The 18702-nt window shown below is 42.8% G+C and overlaps 2 protein-coding genes across 6 annotated transcripts in view; one reads left to right on the top strand and one right to left on the bottom strand.

Moving 5' to 3' along the window:
• cacna2d4b (calcium channel, voltage-dependent, alpha 2/delta subunit 4b) overlaps positions 1-18702 on the top strand; it is a 44111-nt gene that overhangs the window by 18435 nt on the left and 6974 nt on the right. For 3 of the 5 annotated variants that reach the window (XM_048257467.1, XM_048257464.1, XM_048257465.1), the window contains 24 exons: positions 1617-1695; positions 1813-1946; positions 2117-2134; positions 2423-2500; positions 2591-2671; positions 2861-2935; positions 3103-3192; positions 4014-4085; positions 4743-4804; positions 4946-5013; positions 5660-5705; positions 6032-6129; positions 6362-6455; positions 6548-6640; positions 7804-7934; positions 8035-8103; positions 14506-14567; positions 14758-14772; positions 15016-15060; positions 15390-15452; positions 17106-17176; positions 17412-17487; positions 17663-17715; positions 18335-18390. In XM_048257467.1, coding sequence (XP_048113424.1) covers positions 1617-1695; positions 1813-1946; positions 2117-2134; positions 2423-2500; positions 2591-2671; positions 2861-2935; positions 3103-3192; positions 4014-4085; positions 4743-4804; positions 4946-5013; positions 5660-5705; positions 6032-6129; positions 6362-6455; positions 6548-6640; positions 7804-7934; positions 8035-8103; positions 14506-14567; positions 14758-14772; positions 15016-15060; positions 15390-15452; positions 17106-17176; positions 17412-17487; positions 17663-17715; positions 18335-18390 — 1729 coding nt within the window. The remainder of the gene's footprint in view (positions 1-1616; positions 1696-1812; positions 1947-2116; positions 2135-2422; positions 2501-2590; positions 2672-2860; positions 2936-3102; positions 3193-4013; positions 4086-4742; positions 4805-4945; positions 5014-5659; positions 5706-6031; positions 6130-6361; positions 6456-6547; positions 6641-7803; positions 7935-8034; positions 8104-14505; positions 14568-14757; positions 14773-15015; positions 15061-15389; positions 15453-17105; positions 17177-17411; positions 17488-17662; positions 17716-18334; positions 18391-18702) is intronic. The other 2 variants (XM_048257468.1, XM_048257466.1) reach the window with 1 other exon arrangement.
• Positions 9072-13964, bottom strand: LOC125303622 (leucine-rich repeat and transmembrane domain-containing protein 2-like). The gene is made up of 4 exons (XM_048257469.1): positions 13744-13964; positions 11616-11896; positions 10729-11406; positions 9072-10302 (listed from the first exon to the last, which is right to left on the bottom strand). The coding sequence occupies exons 2-4, from the start codon at positions 11626-11628 to the stop codon at positions 9824-9826; spliced, it is 1170 nt and encodes a 389-aa protein (XP_048113426.1). The 5' UTR covers positions 11629-11896; positions 13744-13964; the 3' UTR covers positions 9072-9823.

The following is an 18702-nucleotide window of genomic DNA, read 5'->3' as shown; positions in this document are numbered from 1 at the left end:
TACTCTAATGTTTTTTAAATTGTCCTAAAATTGTTGAGAATTGCTCTAAAACTTAAACTGTTTACCATGTTGTTAGTCGCTTTGGCTAAAAAAGCGTCAGCCAAATGTAATGTAATGTAGGGAATCTAATTCGGCCCCTTTGTGTATTAGCTTGACTGTATGAATATGTCTGTGAGTGAGAGTAATACGAAGCATACATCCACCAACATGTACTATGACAGATGGACTAGAGCCCCAGTAGCTCACACCTAAAGAATCTGTAGGCTTACAGTGTTGGAATCTGGCAGTTCCACAATGTCATATGAATCAATTTGTATCTTAAAGCAACACCAAAGAGTTTTTTGTACCTTAAAATAATGTTTCCAAAATCGTTTCAGTGGTTCATCAACTTGTAACAGGGTGAACGGCACTTCTGTATTCGCTTCGCAGCCCTCTATCGGCTATAACCGCACTAGGTAAGTTTGCCAGATCGGGTAGCGGATCTGTAGTTTGATGAAATGAGACATAAGAAACTACAAATTTGACTTGCATTTGATGTCGCAATACATTGTACTTTCATAAATCATGCAACATATTCTACCTCGTCTGTGGACATTGTTATTTGCAAAGCCACTGGATAAACAAACAGCGTGCGTGCGACAGAGGGAAAGTTCTTTGGTGTTGCTTTAATAAAGGCAAGGTCATACACAGTTATTATTTACTGATTAAACTAACTTCTAACCCAACCCAACTGTGCCTTTTCAATGTAGTGGGTGAGAGGATTTTGTTTCAAGTGAAGGATGGTGGACAGTTTTTCCAGACTATTTAGCCCACCCATAAGGCTCTTATTTGAAGGATGGCATTTTATCCACTGGAGACGCCTGGCAGCTTAAAAAGATTTAAGTCTTATGTTGATCTCCTGCAAATGCCACATCTTTTATGTTCAGTTCATATCTAGAATGTGCACGTACAGAGAATAAAAGGCTTATAGGTTTCTAAAGAGTGAAAGCACATATTTTTATTACAATGTCTGGCTTCGAATCAAATATATAGTGAGTGAATGGTTGACATTAGCAGTCGTTAACACTGCACTCTTCCTTTTGATGTTGGCTGGGTGCGTAGTCCTGTATGATTCTGGGTGCGTAGTCCTATTTCATTTTGATGGTGGCTAGGTGCGTAGTCCTATATGATTCTGGGTGCGTAGTCCTATTTCATTTTGATGATGGCTGGGTGCGTAGTCCTATATGATTCTGGGTGCGTAGTCCTATTTCATTTTGATGGTGGCTGGGTGCGTAGTCCTGTATGATTTCTAGGGAAGCCGCGCACTGAGGGAGGTCATGTGGCCAGGAAAATAATGTTTGTTTATTGGAGTTTGACCTTCTTTTGTGATCAGTCAGCCTAGCTCACAGTGGAACAAATATACCCTATTCTGTAGGACTGCCTTCACTACCCTCTCTTGAGCCTGAGCTTCTGTGACAAGCCCTCTATCAATGTCTTTTGGGTTTTGTCTCAACCTCTAGTACAGATTCATTCCAATTCACAGATTTACTTTGAACACACTCACATGTCAATTTAACAACATGGGACTTGTTTTCCAACAGCAGCAGAACTTTGACATTCAGCTTTTTTCATTCCAGGTCCGAGTCTTTACTTACCTTATTGGACGTGATATGACTTTTTCTAACAATGTCAAATGGATTGCTTGCAACAACAAAGGTGAAGTGATATCTGACGATGAGTTATTGATTTTATTGTTTACACAATAGAAAAGATCTCTTGTACAGTAAGATTTTGACATGTTTCTATTTATTTTTTTGCATTTTTATATTGCAGGTTACTACACCCATATCAACACACTGGCAGATGTGCAAGAGAATGTTATGGAATACTTACATGTGTTGAGTCGACCTATGGTCATAGACCATGACCATGACATCATCTGGACAGAGGCGTACATGGACACTGTGGTAAGCAGACTCACCTGTTATTATTGTTTACCTAAGTGTTATTATTGTTTTCCTAAGAAACTTGCCACACAGCCTCAGTCTCCGACTCATTTCCACATTCTGTATTTCCTTGTGAACATTTCATCTCTCACATCTGTGCTTTGTCCTGTGTCCATTTCTCATATTTACAGCTCCCTAACACAAAGGAGGTAAAGCTTATTCAGGCTCCAATAGTGATGTAGCGTCATGTAATAATATTGTGGGGTATCCGACAGCCCTGCAGGTGCAGACTGATAGAGTTGTAGTTGTGTAGTGCCCTCTAGTGTCAGATTCCTGTAAAAACAGTAGCTCTCCATAGAGGCCCTGTTGTAGAGGATCACAGCTCTCACCACTCCAGTCTCTAATTAGACTGACCTTTTAGTTGAGGTAATTTTGTTTAGCAGTTTGTTTCACAGTGTCTGGATAATATTGATGCTAACTAAATGTCTCTCTCTTAGCTATTCAACACCATGGCTCACAGTTTGCTGTTAATGACATCTGTGGCCATGCCAGTGTTCAGCAAGAAGAAGGAGACGGTCAGTATAGCTGTTATGTTGATGGGTTTGATACTGGACCCCTGGTGGGAGTTTTATTGCATCCTCATTATGGGTCTGTTTTTTCACCAGCTTTCCCATGGTATTCTTCTGGGTGTGGTGGGGACTGATGTTCCTCTAGTAGAAGTGATGAAGTTGGCACCCCGATACAAGGTCAGCTTTGTTAAACCATCCGTGTTACAGTTTGTGCATTTTGTGGACTCCAATACTCTATATATAGTAGACTAAAGGGGTGTTCAATGTGTAGTAATGTAAAATATGGTTAAAATAAAATATAAAATGATTATGGTTGTCGTGTTGCATTAGCTTCCTATTTGTATGTTGTCCTTGCTGCTGCTGTAGCTGGGAGCTCATGGCTATGCCTTCCTCATCACCAACAATGGCTACATCTTGGCACACCCAGACCTACGGCCTTTGGTGAGCATACCCCTTTAGCTTCATGTATATGTATTTTATAAGTTGTTAACACAATGTGTTCTGTGTACGTGCTGACTTAATGGCAGGATTCAATGTTGCTCTGAAAACTGTTGCTTTCTGTTCTGCCTGCATGAGTGTGTTTCTGTGGTAAACCCTCTGCCCCACAGTACAAAGATGAGAAGAAGAGGCTGAAGCCCAAGCCCAACTACAACAGTGTAGACCTGTCTGAGGCTGAGTGGGAGGACACGGAGGAGAATGTAAGACCCAACACACACACACACACACACACACACACACACACACACACACACACACACACACACACACACACACACACACACACACACACACACACACACACACACACACACACACACACACACACACACACACACACACACACACACACACACAGGGGCAGCTGTGGCTTACTGGTTAGCGCTTCGGACTTGTAACCGGAGGGTTACTGGTTCTAACCCCGACTAGTAGGAACGGCTGAAGTGCCCTTGAGCAAGGTGACCTGCCGCTGTTGAGCAGGCAGCACCTAAACCCGGGATTAGTGTGTGCTTCACCTCACTGTGTGCTGAGTGTGTTTCACTACAGTAATTCACGGATTAGGATAAATGCAGAGACCAAATTTCCCTCACGGGATCAAAAGAGTATATATACTATACTAATACACACACACACACACACACACACACACACACACACACACACACACACACACACACACACACAATCCTAGAGAGTGATTCGCGCGCACACAGTCACACACACATACAGTCACACACAACACACACACACACACACACACACAATCCCAGAGAGTGATTCGCGCGCACACAGTCACACACACATACAGTCACACACAACACACACACAGTTCACACAGAGACACACACAATCCCAGAGAGTGATTCACGCGCGCACACACACACACACACCCATTTACATGAACTCAGACATACTCACACATACAGACACATTCAGGAGCAGGGAGACACACACGCACTCAAACTGTATAAATATCCTCTCACACTTGACAATGGTTTTGTTGTGTGTGTTACCTGCACAGCTGAGAACCTCCATGGTGAAAGGAGAGACCGGTACTCTGACATTAGATGTGCGAGCGTCTGTGGACAAAGGAGTAAGTCAACCCTACTCTGAGTGTTCTAAAAAGCCATTTCCTTTTAAACCAGGGGTTCTCAAAGTTTTGATTGCTGAGGGCCAATTCAGGAACCCAACATTGAACTGAGGGCCGCCAAAGGGGTGGGGGGAGAAAAAAAAAGAAAAACCTGGAAAAAAAATCCCATTTGTATCATTTTAATGAGCAGGTTGCATCTCTACAGTTTATATTTATTGCATTAAACAGATTTAATTCATAACTGAGGCTAAACCTGGCTAAAATGCAATGCACACACAATCCCTGCGGTTCTCTACCCTCAACAGACAAATTTGGGATATAACAGTTCTAGTTGCAGTCCATTTCAAGTACAAACTCTCAGTGTGCTTTGATTCTTATCAGCATAGGCCTTATTCAGGGCCAATTCCAGCTACCAAAGCACCACAGGAAAACCTGACGGCCACGAAAAACTGCTAAACGGAGATTCATTCTTTTCAAATCACACAGTACAGTTGTACAGTTTAACAGTTTCACAAATGTTCCCCTGGGCCGCACTTTGAGAACCTATGTTTTAAACCATTCATATGGATCTAGTATACTGTATCAGAAGATCTGTTGCAATGTGAGCTAAAACACCTGCTGAGTAGCTCTATTTATCCTGATTCATTTGTCTTTCCATAGAAACGGCCCTTGTTCCTGAAAAATGATTATTTCTACACAGTCATTGATGATACTCCATTCAGGTACTATGGGACCCTGTTTTAACACATCTGTGACCAAACGCTCCATGGAAATGTAGCACTTTCCTGGTGCTGTCATGACGACTGTTTTATGTCATTTGAATATTTTAATTAAAATTCATAAAATTGTCATTGTCCTTCCAGTTTTGGAATGGTGCTCACTCGAGGCCATGGCGAGTATATATTCTTCGGGAACGTGTCCGTGGAGGAAGGTAATAGCATCTTTGCATTCAACTGCCTTACACGTATAGTTTTTAAACACATGAAGCTGCCCTGTATCGTGTTTTTTAACGCATTAAGCTGTGTTGGTTTTTAACTCTGTGCGATTCTTATTATTACCAATATTATTACTCCTCATTTTCTTTTGTCAAAATGTGTGGGGAGCTAAATCTGTAAGATGTACTGACACCAAATGTGGAAATTGGTGCCTGAGATGCCCATGCTCTGTAGTGCAATTACATCTATTGGCCACTATAGGCCGCTATAATCTGCAAATGTAGATTTTATTAATCACAAGAGACATATGGTGTAGCCAAATGCTTTTCTGTGTGATTCCTTGAGAAAACACTGGACTAATTTCCATCAATCTCTGCCAAATTCCCATTCCATTCTCCACGTTTCATAGATAGGAAGTGTAATAATAGATGGGTGTATTGGTTGGTCATAAGCGTTACAACATTCCTTGGACCCCAGTGATTGCCTCTTACAGTGATCTTTGTATTTGATTTGTTTATTCATCTGTATTTATGTTTAGTATCTGTCCTCTGGGCCTAAAACAAAGTGTGTATACAGTACAAAGTGTGTACTACAGTACATTCAGTATGGCTCAGTAAAGCTAACCGTGATGCTTTCCTTTAGGATTGCATGATCTCAACCAGCCAGACCTCAGCATCGCAGAAGACTGGTAAGTGTTCATGTTCTCATGGCAAGTGACAAGACAGCCTTTTGTTTCCTGGATCTTTGTTTCTGCTCATGTGTGTTTTCGGAGACACCTGTATGGCGCTGACTGCTCATGTGTGTTTTCGGAGACACCTGTATGGCGCTGACTGCTCTGTGTTTTCGGAGACACCTGTATGGCGCTGACTGCTCACTTGTGGTTTCGGAGACACCTGTATGGCGCTGACTGCTCATGTGTGGTTTCGGAGACACCTGTATGGCGCTGACTGCTCATGTGTGTTTTCGGAGACACCTGTATGGCGCTGACTGCTCTGTGGTTTCGGTCCTCTCCAGGACCTACTGTGAGACGGACATTGACCCTGATCATCGCAAGCTCACTCAGATGCAGGCTGTTCTCAAATATCTCACAGGGAAGGACCCTGACCTGGAGTGTAAGTATGTAAAAAATTACTGAAACTAAAAAAAAATGATAAAAATGTTGGAAAAATATATACCACACATTTGTTACACATAAGGTTCACATTTATCTGTTTCACTTGAATGTTGTGTCAGTTATCTTGATGGGCCATTATACGTTGGAGTCAAAGACATTTGTAGGAGTTCTAACAGATGGCAGATATATTTGCATACAGATGTCTTACAGACATATTTCTGCCATTTCAGGTGACGAGGTTCTGCTGCAGCAGCTGCTGTTTGATACTGTGGTGACTGCTCCGATGGAGGCCTACTGGACCGCCATGATGATGGATGCTGCCGGGTACGTGAGGATGTTTTAGGTGTCATGGCAAGTGCTCTAAACCAGTGAGACCATCCAAACCCAACCACATATCCCTTCCTCTGTCTTCCCAGAATTGATCCAGGAATTGAGACGGCCTTCCTGGGGACTCGGTCTGGACTGCTGCGAGTCACCAGATATGCAGGCAGTGAAAGGCGCGTGGCAAAGTAAGTGACAGACCTAGAACAAGTGGGAATGGACTAATGACACGTGGAAACCTTTGCAATAGTGGCTGTACGTGAGGTTTATAGACGGCATACACACTCATAGTTTGTTATCATGGCATTTACATTTAAAGCAACACTATGCACTAATGCTTTTCAGGTATGGTTTGAAATGGTAACTGGTAATACCAAAATGGTTTTATTGGTATTATTTCCAAGCTCCATTTGATGGCATATGGTCATGTGAAGCACAGATAAACACCTCACGCCCACTAGCTACCTAAAATATGCACTATAGTTCTGTGGTCTGGGTCACCCCAAAAATTTGAAACTTTTCAAATTTTAGACCAAAACTTCTTACTCCTTACAGCTTTAATGTGGCAGTTTAATTTTTATTCTAAGCGACTTACAGACCAATAGTTTCTTTAAAGAAAAATGTAGCAGCAGAATGCAATCATTTTATCGGAACTCCCCCTATTACCGTCGGTCCCAGATTTCCACCGCCTTGCGTGTATGTGTCACTTAATATCAATTTCTATACAAACCAAGATAGCAGACTCCTAAAGAAACGCGAACCACCCACACGATAGGTGTATCTAAATTAGCTATGTACCAAAAATGACATTTTACCGTGACTCAAAGAGCTGGAGACAGTGTTGTAAGGCTGCGGTACACAACCGCTTGGAGCTCCAGTGGGATTTTAATTTCACGACAGAATTCCTCGGTCTAACTGCTCATGTGCCGTTGAAACGGTTGTAAATAGGGCGACCCATCAGGCCAGCACTATAACTCCGAAGCGTGGTAAACAAAATCGATATTTCAGGCAGTAAATGCTCCCGTTAACAAACAAACCAGATTTTGTTCAAATCTTCACACCTATGGCTACTGAAAAATGTCAGGTTAATTTAGCAAATGTTATTTTGAAGTGTTGAAAACAGTTTTAGAATGAACAAAAGTGGTGATAATTGGGGGTTTACGATATATATTTAAATTTTACTTCATGGTCAGGCTCACAAGGCTTCACTTCAAGGAATCTAGATGTGCATTGGCTTCACTTCACAGGAATCTAGATGTGCATTGACCACTCTCCTCTGTAATCCCACAGGAAGTTCCTCACTACTTCAGGAATCTAGATGTGCATTGACCACTCTCCTGTAATCCCACAGGAAGTTCCTCACTGCATCAGACAAGAAGAACCTCTTCACTGTGGACCACTTCCCTGTGTGGTACCGGATGGCAGCAGAGAATCCCCCGGGGAAGTTCCTATTCTACGTGCCCACAGACGAGGACAGCAAAGGTGCACCCCCGTCACCGTAGCTGGCTGGTGTACGTCTGTGTGGTTGATTGCCATTTGGTGAAGATAGCCTAAGCTTAACTTATCCCCCTTTGCCACACAGGTGGGAAGTATGTCATTGCCGTTACGGGTGTGACGGTAACATCTGGACCACGGACAGCGCTGGCTGGAGGTAAGGACCTGCTTTTTGTAGTTCTGCTCCTCTTTGTGTAACATCTACAGTTCACCTAAATCCATTATAATTAATCTTAATGCCACATTGGCAGTTATAATTCCATTCAATGCTTCTTTAAATGGGAGACGTACAGAAAAACAGACATCTATAGCTAGCTGTGATGATTATTGTGATTGTGTTGAAAGTGTTTGGTGTATGTGGTTTGACAGTTGTTGTATGGGGTGAGACAGTTGGTGATCAGTGAAATTAATATAAGTATATATACTCTTTTGATCCCGTGAGGGAGATTTGGTCTCTGCATTTATCCCAATCCATGAATTAGTGAAACACACTCAGCACACAGTGAACACACAGTGAGGTGAAGCACACACTAATCGGGCGCAGTGAGCTGCCTGCAACAACAGCGGGCCAGGGAGCAGTGAGGGGTTAGGTGCCTTGCTCAAGGGCACTTCAGCCGTGCCTACTGGTCAGGGTTAGAACCGGCAACCCTCCGGTTACAAGTCCGAAGCGCTAACCAGTAGGCCACGGCTGCCCCAAATGTAGAGTAAATATACTGAATGTGATGCTGATTTACAAAAACTTTGCTTGCCATCATGTGAATAATGCAAAGATTAGATGACCATTTCAAAACAAGGGACTGGTTCAAAAATAGCAGAAGCCTGGATTTCTAAATATTATTTATTTATTTGTATACAATCTCAATACAAAACCGAGATTTGACCTTGAAAACTAATATCATCATGACTCATGACAACAACTCTGAGACAGAAATAGTGATGCATTCATCATTTTGATGCATTTAACAATTAAACAACTAATGCTCAATGATTTCATGTATATATGACAGTGTTTCCCACAGAATTTAATTCCATTTGTGGTGGTTGGTTTGCAGAATTAACTTGAATACAGTTTTTAACAAACAGTTTTTAACAAATTATGATGCTAACCAGATTTAAGCACAATTTAGTACAACCTGGAAAATCATTGTGTGGTGGTCAATGTTGAAATTGTGGTGGGCCGCCCCAAATAAGTCAATGTATGGGAAACACAGTATGATATTTGTAGACATATACAAACAAACAAACAGATTGTGTACTTTAAGAGACAATGAAATGTTTACACTAGTGGTTTGATAATGCAACTCAAACGGATGATAACTTAGTTTAATTAAAATCAATTCCCTTTCATATGTTTCATTTTTAAAAAGATTTCTATGTGTTTCGGCCTCCAAAGTTATAGTTGTCAACCCCTTCTATTGGAACTGAGACAGCCCATGATCTATGAAGTGACATTATCATATTGACACATTGGAATGGAAAACTGTCACTCCCCCCCATAGAGTCCCATATTAGGTTCACTTCCCACTATACGGTACCATCATACAGTTCCATAAGTCCTACACTGATTGTTCTTTTCATGAAAAGAGCATGCCATTCTCCCTTCTCTTGTACAATAATTCATAGTTTGTTATTGTAGAGTCCTAAATATATCTTCTCAGACAACAGTACTTGCATCTTATTATAATAATAATAATATGACGTATTTATTAAGCCAACTTCAGGACAATAAGATGGACGACAATAGCACAAGATACAAGAGGACATCAGGTGTAAAAACCAGACTGTCTATTTCTGTTAGAGAGGAAGGAATGGTGGGTGCAGCTCCTTCTTTTTCAGAGGGTTGGCAAAAAACAGTGACAATGATGATGTCCCACCAGTCAGACACACACCTCTCGTGACAACACTACCTCAACAGCAGGCGCGGTCACCTCTGTCTCTCGCGCCACGTCGGGCAGGAGCTCGCTCTTCTCCTCCTGCTCTGGGTCCTTCTCTTCGCCGCCATCTGACGGCGGCTTGTGCGCCTTGCCCTTCTTCTCCCTCTGGTACTTGGCGGCCAGCGAAGCGTAGACGCAGCCGTAGGTGGCCGCCACCACCATCATGACGCACACCACGCTGCACACCACGCCGGCCACCACCACTGTGGCTGCTGCCCGCCGCACGCTCACGGCCCGGTAGCGCTGGCGCACACAGTCGGCGGCCCCATCGTCGCCCCCCGGCTCCTGACCATCTGGGGCCCTGAAGCAGGGCAGTGAGCTGTCGCGGGTGCAGTGGCTGAACATCTCGGCCGGGACTGCCCGTATGTCTCGGCCCCAGAGCTCTCTGGGCAGACTGCACTCCAGAGCGTCCACCTGTCCCCCTGTTCATTCATGGAGCAAATTCTTAGTCAGCAGAGCTATTTAAAACATCTCAGTTTACAGCTAAGTAGAGACCTCACAATGACCTTCACATCCAGTGGTCTGGTCTAAATTGCTCTGCGTTGGCTACTCAGTTTAGCAACGTTTTGGAATTAGCTATGCATCCTGGGATTGGAATTAGCGATGCATCCTGGGATTGGAATTAGCTATGCATCCTGAGATTGGAATTAGCTATGCATCCTGGGATTGTATTTGGCATGTATTTGATTATATTGCACTGCTACAAAGAGCAGGTAAAATCAACATTAGACTCTTTTACACAAGTACCTACTGTATGGTCTAAATATGTATATATGTTATATGCAGTCCAGTGTGCTGTGGTCTATATATGTATATATGTTATATGCAGTCCAGTGTGCCTGACTCACCCCTGTAGAGCATCCACTCCAGCCAGTGCTTGAACTCCACCAGAGTGCAGTCGCACTCCCAGGGGTTGCCCACCAGGAGGAGGCTCTGCAGCTCTGACAGGTGCTCAAACTGGGCCCGCTGCACACTGTGCAGACTGTTGGCGGCCAGCGAGAGCCAGGTCAGCTCCTGGAGCCCTCCCAGCAGCCCCCGGGGCAGCGAGGTCAGTCTGTTGAGAGACAGATCCAGGCGCCGCAGCTGCGTCAGGCCCTGGAGGAGGTCGGTGCTGAGAGCGTACAGGCCTACGTCGCTCAGGACCAGATCGGTCAGTTTCCCCAGCTCACTGAAGATGCCCACTGGCATGCCGAGTAAGGGGTTGCCGGAGAGGTCCAGCCGCTCGAGCCGGCTCAGATTGGCAAATGCTCTCACGTGCAGCACAGAGATGTTGTTGCTGGACAGGTCAAGGCTCTGTAGGCTGGCCACACTGGAGAAGGCCCCAGGCTCCAGAGTGCTGAGGTTGTTTCTTGAAAGCTGGAGGACGGAGATGTCTTTGGGTAGCTGGTCCATCATGTAGCGTAAGGAGGCTATACCCTGGTCATTGCACACGGCATCCGTGCCCGCACAGACACATGCAGCGGGGCAGCCCCCAGCGAGTGCTAATGTCCCCAGTAGGCAACACAGAGATGCACTTGCTGCAAGGGCTAGGATGGAGAAAGAAGTATTTGAATGTCTGAAAATGAATGAAGCTCCTTAAACTAGGCATGGGAATGTTGATTAATATCTAAAAATCATTGCTTCACAAACACTCATGTCATAATATTCTACTGCTAATCTATATGAAATTGTAAGACTTTGAAAAATGTAGGATTTTTGTCAAGACCTAGAGAAAAGAACAGCAGTTAAGACTTACACAGTGGGCCCATGCTGCTCCTGGTCACCTTAGTAAGGTACCACACGTCTGATCAGTGGATCATGACCCAGCACTAAACTGTTCATCAGCCTTGTGACACGGCTCGGTTCTGATGGCCCTGTGACACGGCTAGATCCTGATGGCCCTGTGACACGGCTAGATCCTGATGGCCCTGTGACACGGCTCGGTTCTGATGGCCCTGTGACACGGCTAGATCCTGATGGCCCTGTGACACAGCTCGGTTCTGATGGCCCCAGTTGCCCCTCTATGATCTGGTGTTGCTACAGAGAATCAGATCGAACAACAGAAAACCATCAAACCAAACCACACAATAGAAAACAAAACTTGGGATTTTTATTGTCTGATGTTTTTTTTTATTATTATTATTATTATTATTATTATTATTATTATTATTGGTAATTTGACTTGGCTGTATTAACATTTTCAAGTCAGTGTGAATGCTGATGGCCTCATGCAAACAAAAATCACTATCTTATTCAAAATGAAACGGTCACATCCTTAATATAGCATAGGTGTATGGCTTTTAACACTGGAGAATCTTTAAGTATGTTTGTCAGTTTCAACAGAGATTCAACGTTATACCTTTGTTGTCTGATGGTACTCTTTGCCTCATAGTTGAACTGCGAGTATATCAGGAGATCAGGGACTGTGTGGTATTTAAAGTGAAGGGGGAAGAGAGTTGTTCTTACAACCATTTATACTTATAGTGTCAAAGCAGTATACAGTATGCTTAAAGTATTTTGTTTTTCAAATGGAAAGGATGACATGCGTTGTTGTCACTGAGAAGGTGATAATGGTACAATAAGTTTGCAATGTTCTTTAGCCTCTCAGATAATCTGGATTTTCATACTACTACATGTTTTTTTTTTCCCATTTTGTATGGGTACTATCTTGGTCATGCACCTTGGTTAGTCCTCTTAGGATGTCGGGCATTCTTGCCTCACACTGAACATGTATATCTCCCATAAAACGCGTCCCTTGGAGCAGCCACATGTGCAATGTAGCACACTGACTAAATGACTGAATGGCTTTTCAGGGCGCAAGTGAGATGGCCTCTCATGCTCTCCGGCTCTTGTAGAAAGCCATTAAGTGCTGGCCCTCAGGCTTGTCCTTTGTCATGGCAGCATGGAGCCGCAACTCTTTCTCCGAACGAAGACTTTCGTTCCCAGAGGTGCACTTAAGGACCCGATGGTCAGTCATGAGTGGCACTTCTCCGATTTTTGGTGGCAGGCACATTAATAACCGTAAGCATTACACCTAGTGAACTGTGCAGCGATGACAGCTGTTTTAAACTTCATTAGCGCATAAAGTCTAATTTGGCCTTTTTGTCAAGACCAGAATATGCCACTGCTGTAGCTTTGGCTGCTTGAGAAACATTTATTGGCCTTTTCCTGTTCCTGTTTTGTGTTTTTGTTTTTTTCTGGCCGTTATAATTATCAGTAATCTACCAGGCATACAGTAATCACTACTAGGTCTTAACTGCTTTAGATTATGTTTCATAGCTCTGTGCTATTTTTGCATCCGTCCGCGTTCTTAAGAGCGAGAGAGCAATCTGGTGGAGTTTAGGGATAACCGGCGGGCATGGTACGGGATCACCCACGTGTAAACGAACCCAGATCAGACAGCTAAAAACCCATTTGCTCACACGCCGCACCGCGCTGATGAGTCCATTGGAAGCAGCGGGGGCTTAATCAAAGTAAAAGGGTTGAGGTTCTCCATGCCAGAGCGTGGATCAAAAGGTCCCGCCGGAGCATGACATCTAAATGGTTCGGTGTGTCTGACTTTCAGATCAACTTTAATAATGCAGTGGAACTGAGCTGATCAGTGACTATGTCCAGTTGTCAGAAGCACAGAAAAGCATAATGACACCCATTAACGTGGATCTGTTATTGTCATAAACATGTATGTGCACTTTTTTTTTTACTGTAGTATTTACTGTTTATGGTTACAGTTTAATTTTTTAAAATATATACAGTGTACTATGAGTAGTTTATTTATTTACATTTATTCTAATTTAGTGATGTAAGAGTTCACATCATTAACACCAAATGTTCCGTTTCTAATTGTAGTCCAAGATTAGAAAGATTGATAAAGTGCCTGTACTCACCGCACGCTTCCCATCTATATTCCTTGTGTCTCCTCTAAAGTAAATGAAACTGAATTTTGCATTTGTTTACAAATACATTAAAATTATATTGAAAAAGTCTGTTTCGTTCTCCACATGGGTAAATGAATACTTGATGTTCATGTCCAGAAGTCCGGTTCTGAGTCCGCTTGTCTTGTGTCTCTGTGGCTGATGCTGAGACTGTGGCTTAGCCAGTGTGCATCCCTACATCTGGGAAATGCGTTCCTCTTTTAGGACATCTCCCACTCCCTTCCTCCCTCCCTGCCTCCTCCCTCTCTCCTCCCTCTCCCTCTCTTTCTCTCTCTCTCTCTCTCTCTCTCTCTCTCTCACACTTGCACCCCCACACACTGACACACAACTATATAGTCTCTCATTCTCTCTTTCGCTTTCTCTCTCTTTCTGCAAGTGTTGATATATGTGTGTGTGTGAGTGTGTGAGTTTAGCGCGGCTCATCGGAGATAAACATATATGTGTGTGTGTGTGTGTGTGTGTGTGTGTGCCACGGCTTACTGTGAAAGTGGGCATGTGGCAGAAAGAGGGGGAGGGAAAGGAGGACTGCTAAAGTGGTGGGATGTGGTGCTCGGAGGAGGACACTTTCCTCTCCAACTCAGACCTTTTTATAAAATGGCAGAGAGAAAAAAAAAAAACATCATTGCACAATGGCCACTGGCACACAGCTCACTGAATCCACAGATTAGTACTTTCCCATTTTCACGCCCCGATTTTTTCTGCTTTTTAACACAGCTATTGGAGTGCAAATGTCACTGACTTTACTGGAGTCCCGGCTGCTTTCTATTGCAGTTCAGGTAACTTACTGGTGTGGAGGGCCAACAGCTCTCTCTGTCTCTTATCACACACACACACACACACACACACACACACACACATCATAGTCACACACACACACACATCATAGACACACACACACACCTCATTGGTATTCAGCTTCACAATGCATCTCCCATTTATACTCTCTCTTTTCACCCCTTTGAGCAGCCCAATGATACAGACGTAAGTAGCCTGCTTCATTGCTTCATATATTGTATCCCTTCAAGTAGAATTCCAGTGCTTTTTGCATTCTATACACACATACTGTACATCTATACGAGATCAAAAGTTACGCATTTACGCCCTGTGCAGTTATCTCTATCCATATACAGTGTATTAAGTTATTCATTTATCCTCTAATGTTTTTCTCTATCCATATACTGTGTATGAAGTTATTCATTTATCCTTTAATGTTTTTCTCTGCAGTGCAGCAATGTGGAGGGTGTTTGTCCTCTGACTTGTGAAAGCATTGTAAGTTGTCATATCACTGTCCTCTTACTTGTGAAAGTATTGTAAGTTAGTAAGTTCTTTACCCTGCCTCTCAAATCAACTAATTCTGTCCATTATGAATCATGCTCATGTGGAGAAGCCACTGAAGAACCTTACAGTCATGTCAGATTTTCACTAGAACAATCTTGCTCGCAGTGACATTCCAGCCAGGTTAAAGGTGTGTGTGTGTGTGTGTGTGTGTGTGTGTGTGTGTGTGTGTGTGTGTGTGTGTGTGTTTGGCAAGCAAGCCCCAAATTGTACCGCACAAAGTTTAGCTTGATGTCAAGTTTTATTCTCTCCTTTACTTTTAGGACCTCAACTGCTACATCATTGATCACAATGGATTCATTGTAATCTCTAAAGAGAGAAATGACGTGAGTATTAAACTATACTTATGTGCACTCTTACATTTACATCACATTTATAATTTCCAAAGAGAGAAATGATGTGAGTATTAAACTATACTATATGAAATGACTGGAGTATTAAACTATACTTATGTGCACTTTTATATTTACATCACATTTATTCATTTTGCGGACACATTTGTCCAAAGTGACTAACAGCTATGGAATAACATTTAGGCTATCAAGATTTAAGCATGTTTAGGTTTAAGCTACTGAGCTACACTGCAGCAGTAGAAATAACATTTAAGCTATTAACATTTTAAGAGAGCATTTTAACAGCATTTTAATATTTAAGCTTTTAAACCACAGGGCTATAGCTACAGCGTTACAATAATGTTTAACTACAGGGCAGAGGAGAATATAGCCAGGAGTTATCGCTGTATCTGTCAATACTAGTGCTAGAGGATAGGAGTGCTAACATATTAAGTACTAGTGCTAGAGGATAGGAGTGCTAACATATTAAGTACTAGTGCTAGAGAATAGGAATGCCTACATTTTAAGTACTAGTGCTGGAGGATAGGAATGCCTTCATATTAAGTACTAGTGCTAGAGAATAGGAATGCCTACATATTAAGTACTAGTAGCAGTATGGAGGAGGAGAAGTGGATGGTGGTTTACTACCACTCAGTAGTGAGACAGATAGAACACTTTACAATTACAGACCATTACAATTACATTCAAAATAAGGAAGCAACAAAGAAACTTGAGAAACACAGATATCATTTGTTTTTGCCATAAACATGTGTGTATTTGCAGGTGTGTGTATGTATCATAGCATATCAGCATGAGAGACAGTGAGAGTGTGTGAGTGTACATGGGGGATGGTGTAACATATGTGCTATAAACAGTCTCCGGAGCATCTGGCGTAGCAGGACACTTATGGTGCCTAATCCTGCACAGATGCATCACGGCGGACAGAGGCCAAGGGCATCTGTATGGCAGCACATCAGAGAGCATGTGTGAGACAGTGTGTGTGCTCATGTGTTTGCGTGTATGTGACACGGTGTGTGTGTATGTGTGTGTGTGTCAGTGTGTGCAGATGTAGGATGTCCATATTCACACAATATAAACTTTCTTTACCCATCTGCAGCTGGGACAGAGCATTTTGCGGAGAGAGAGTAGCTTAGTATAGAGTGCACTGCAGAGACCTTAGCATCTGTAGACAATGGATAGGTTCTGAGATTTGGATTGCGTAATCTGAACACGGAGCTGATTGCATGTTATTGGTACTGCCTGGGATGTGCACTGTGGGAGGCCTCCCTCCCGGCCCGCCCGCTGTGCCCGCTGTGCCCGCTGTGCCCCACCTCAGCGCCAGGCTCTGCTCTCCTTCCAGCGCAGGCCCATCCAACAGCATCACAGTCAGGGACACTCAATCAAGCATGCCGTTACATCACTGTAATTTAGTCTGGCAGGCACCGGGAAACAGGAAATCAACGGGTTTAGTGTTTGTGTTTTTACTGGATATGAAGGGACAAGCACACACACGCACACACACACACACACACACACACACACACACACACACACACACACACACACACACACACACACACACACACACACACACACACACACACACAGGTACTTATGAGTGGACAAAATCTCTTCTATCCCTGTCAGGTTGGTAAATTCTTTGGGGAGGTGGACGGGTCAGTGATGGCACAGCTGCTGAAAACGGGCTTGTACAAGAGGTAAGAGAGTCATGGACCTGTGCGTCATAATGGTATTATACAATATTCACACTTGGCTCGGCTGTTATATGTTATTACTAAATGCTAAATATTACAATTATCTTTTTTATCATATTATTATATTATGTTATGTTAAATTAGGTTAACATGTTCCCACAAGCAGTCCAAATGTGTGTTCTTGTCAGTCTGTCAGTGGGATGTTTGCTGTTGTGTTTGACTCAGTTTTGTAATGCAGGGTGGTGCTGTATGACTACCAGGCTATGTGCAAGACTACGCACGGTCACTCGAGTGATGCTCGGCCACTGCTCAGTGTGAGTTTACCTATATCCCTGTCCCACCAGGGCTTGCCGCAGGCCAAGCGCTGGCACACATAGAACACCCGAGGAAGGCACCTTGACTGCCGCTCTCTCTAAACAGCACTGAGAGCACTAGGCTCAGCACACCCCATTTGTTTGCTAATGTTTTTTCCCTCATTTCTTTCGGCAGCCTTTCTATGGAGTAATGGGTGTGGTTAAGTGGTTCATGTCCAACTTCCTGATGTGAGTGCTCTTGGGGTTTCAAATAAATTACCTCAATTGGTCAATTTTGCTACATTGTTTAGATAGTTACATAATAATAAAAAATGTCCTACTTGTGATTACACTTTAGTTTAGGGAGAACATGTTAACCATACTTTACTAATGTATGTATGTATAAGTGCTCAACAAGGTCTGTATTAAGCATTATTGCACATTTATTAGGTCTTTATTGAACAGTTTCGTATTCTTACTTAATAAGCCATTTATTCTTGGTAAATTCTTAATTAGGTTACTAGTATATAGTATGGATCAAAATAAGTTTATAGACTGTCAGAATATGTGACTTATAGTGAGAGAATGGTAACATAATAAAACAATGTATTACAGTAGAAGGTTATAAAGTTTCTGTTTTGATCCATTCTATTTATCAATGACCTTAGTTCAAGGGCAGCTAGTTGGTTATCAAGGATTTACAAAGAATAAATCACCTATTCAGTAAGAATAACACACACACACACACACACACACACACTAAACTAAAGTGTTACAAAAAAGCTATTTTATGTATTGTTTTGAATCATATTTAGTCAGTAATAAAACTGTGAAAAAGATGGCTGACTTGTTTTGATCTCACTTGAAGGTTTTTGCTGGAGTTCAACATCTGTGGACTTTGGCACTCAGATTATGTGGCAGATGGTAAGTTGTGGCATTTATGTGGCTCTAACGACTTTGCTGCAAAAGATCAAAAGTTAAAGAAGCTTAAAGCCTTCAAAAATGATGGAAGATTAAAGCGTCACTTGACAGTCAATATTTGTATGTGAGAGGGGAAAAAAATCAAAGTGGATGAGCTCTTTTGCCATAAAAAAGGAGGGATTTTGTACAACTTCATGTTACCAGCTTCATAAATCCTCTGTAGACACTCATTTCATACAACCCCTCTCATTTCCTATGTCCTGGGCCTCATTATTGCTTTTCTCATCTGTGCCTCCATGATGTGCTCTCATCTGT

This window comes from Alosa alosa, chromosome 11 (genome assembly GCF_017589495.1).
Source record: "Alosa alosa isolate M-15738 ecotype Scorff River chromosome 11, AALO_Geno_1.1, whole genome shotgun sequence".
NCBI classification, from domain to species: domain Eukaryota; kingdom Metazoa; phylum Chordata; class Actinopteri; order Clupeiformes; family Clupeidae; genus Alosa; species Alosa alosa.
Note: the sequence above shows the minus strand (reverse complement) of the source record. Positions and strands in the feature narration are given on the sequence as shown.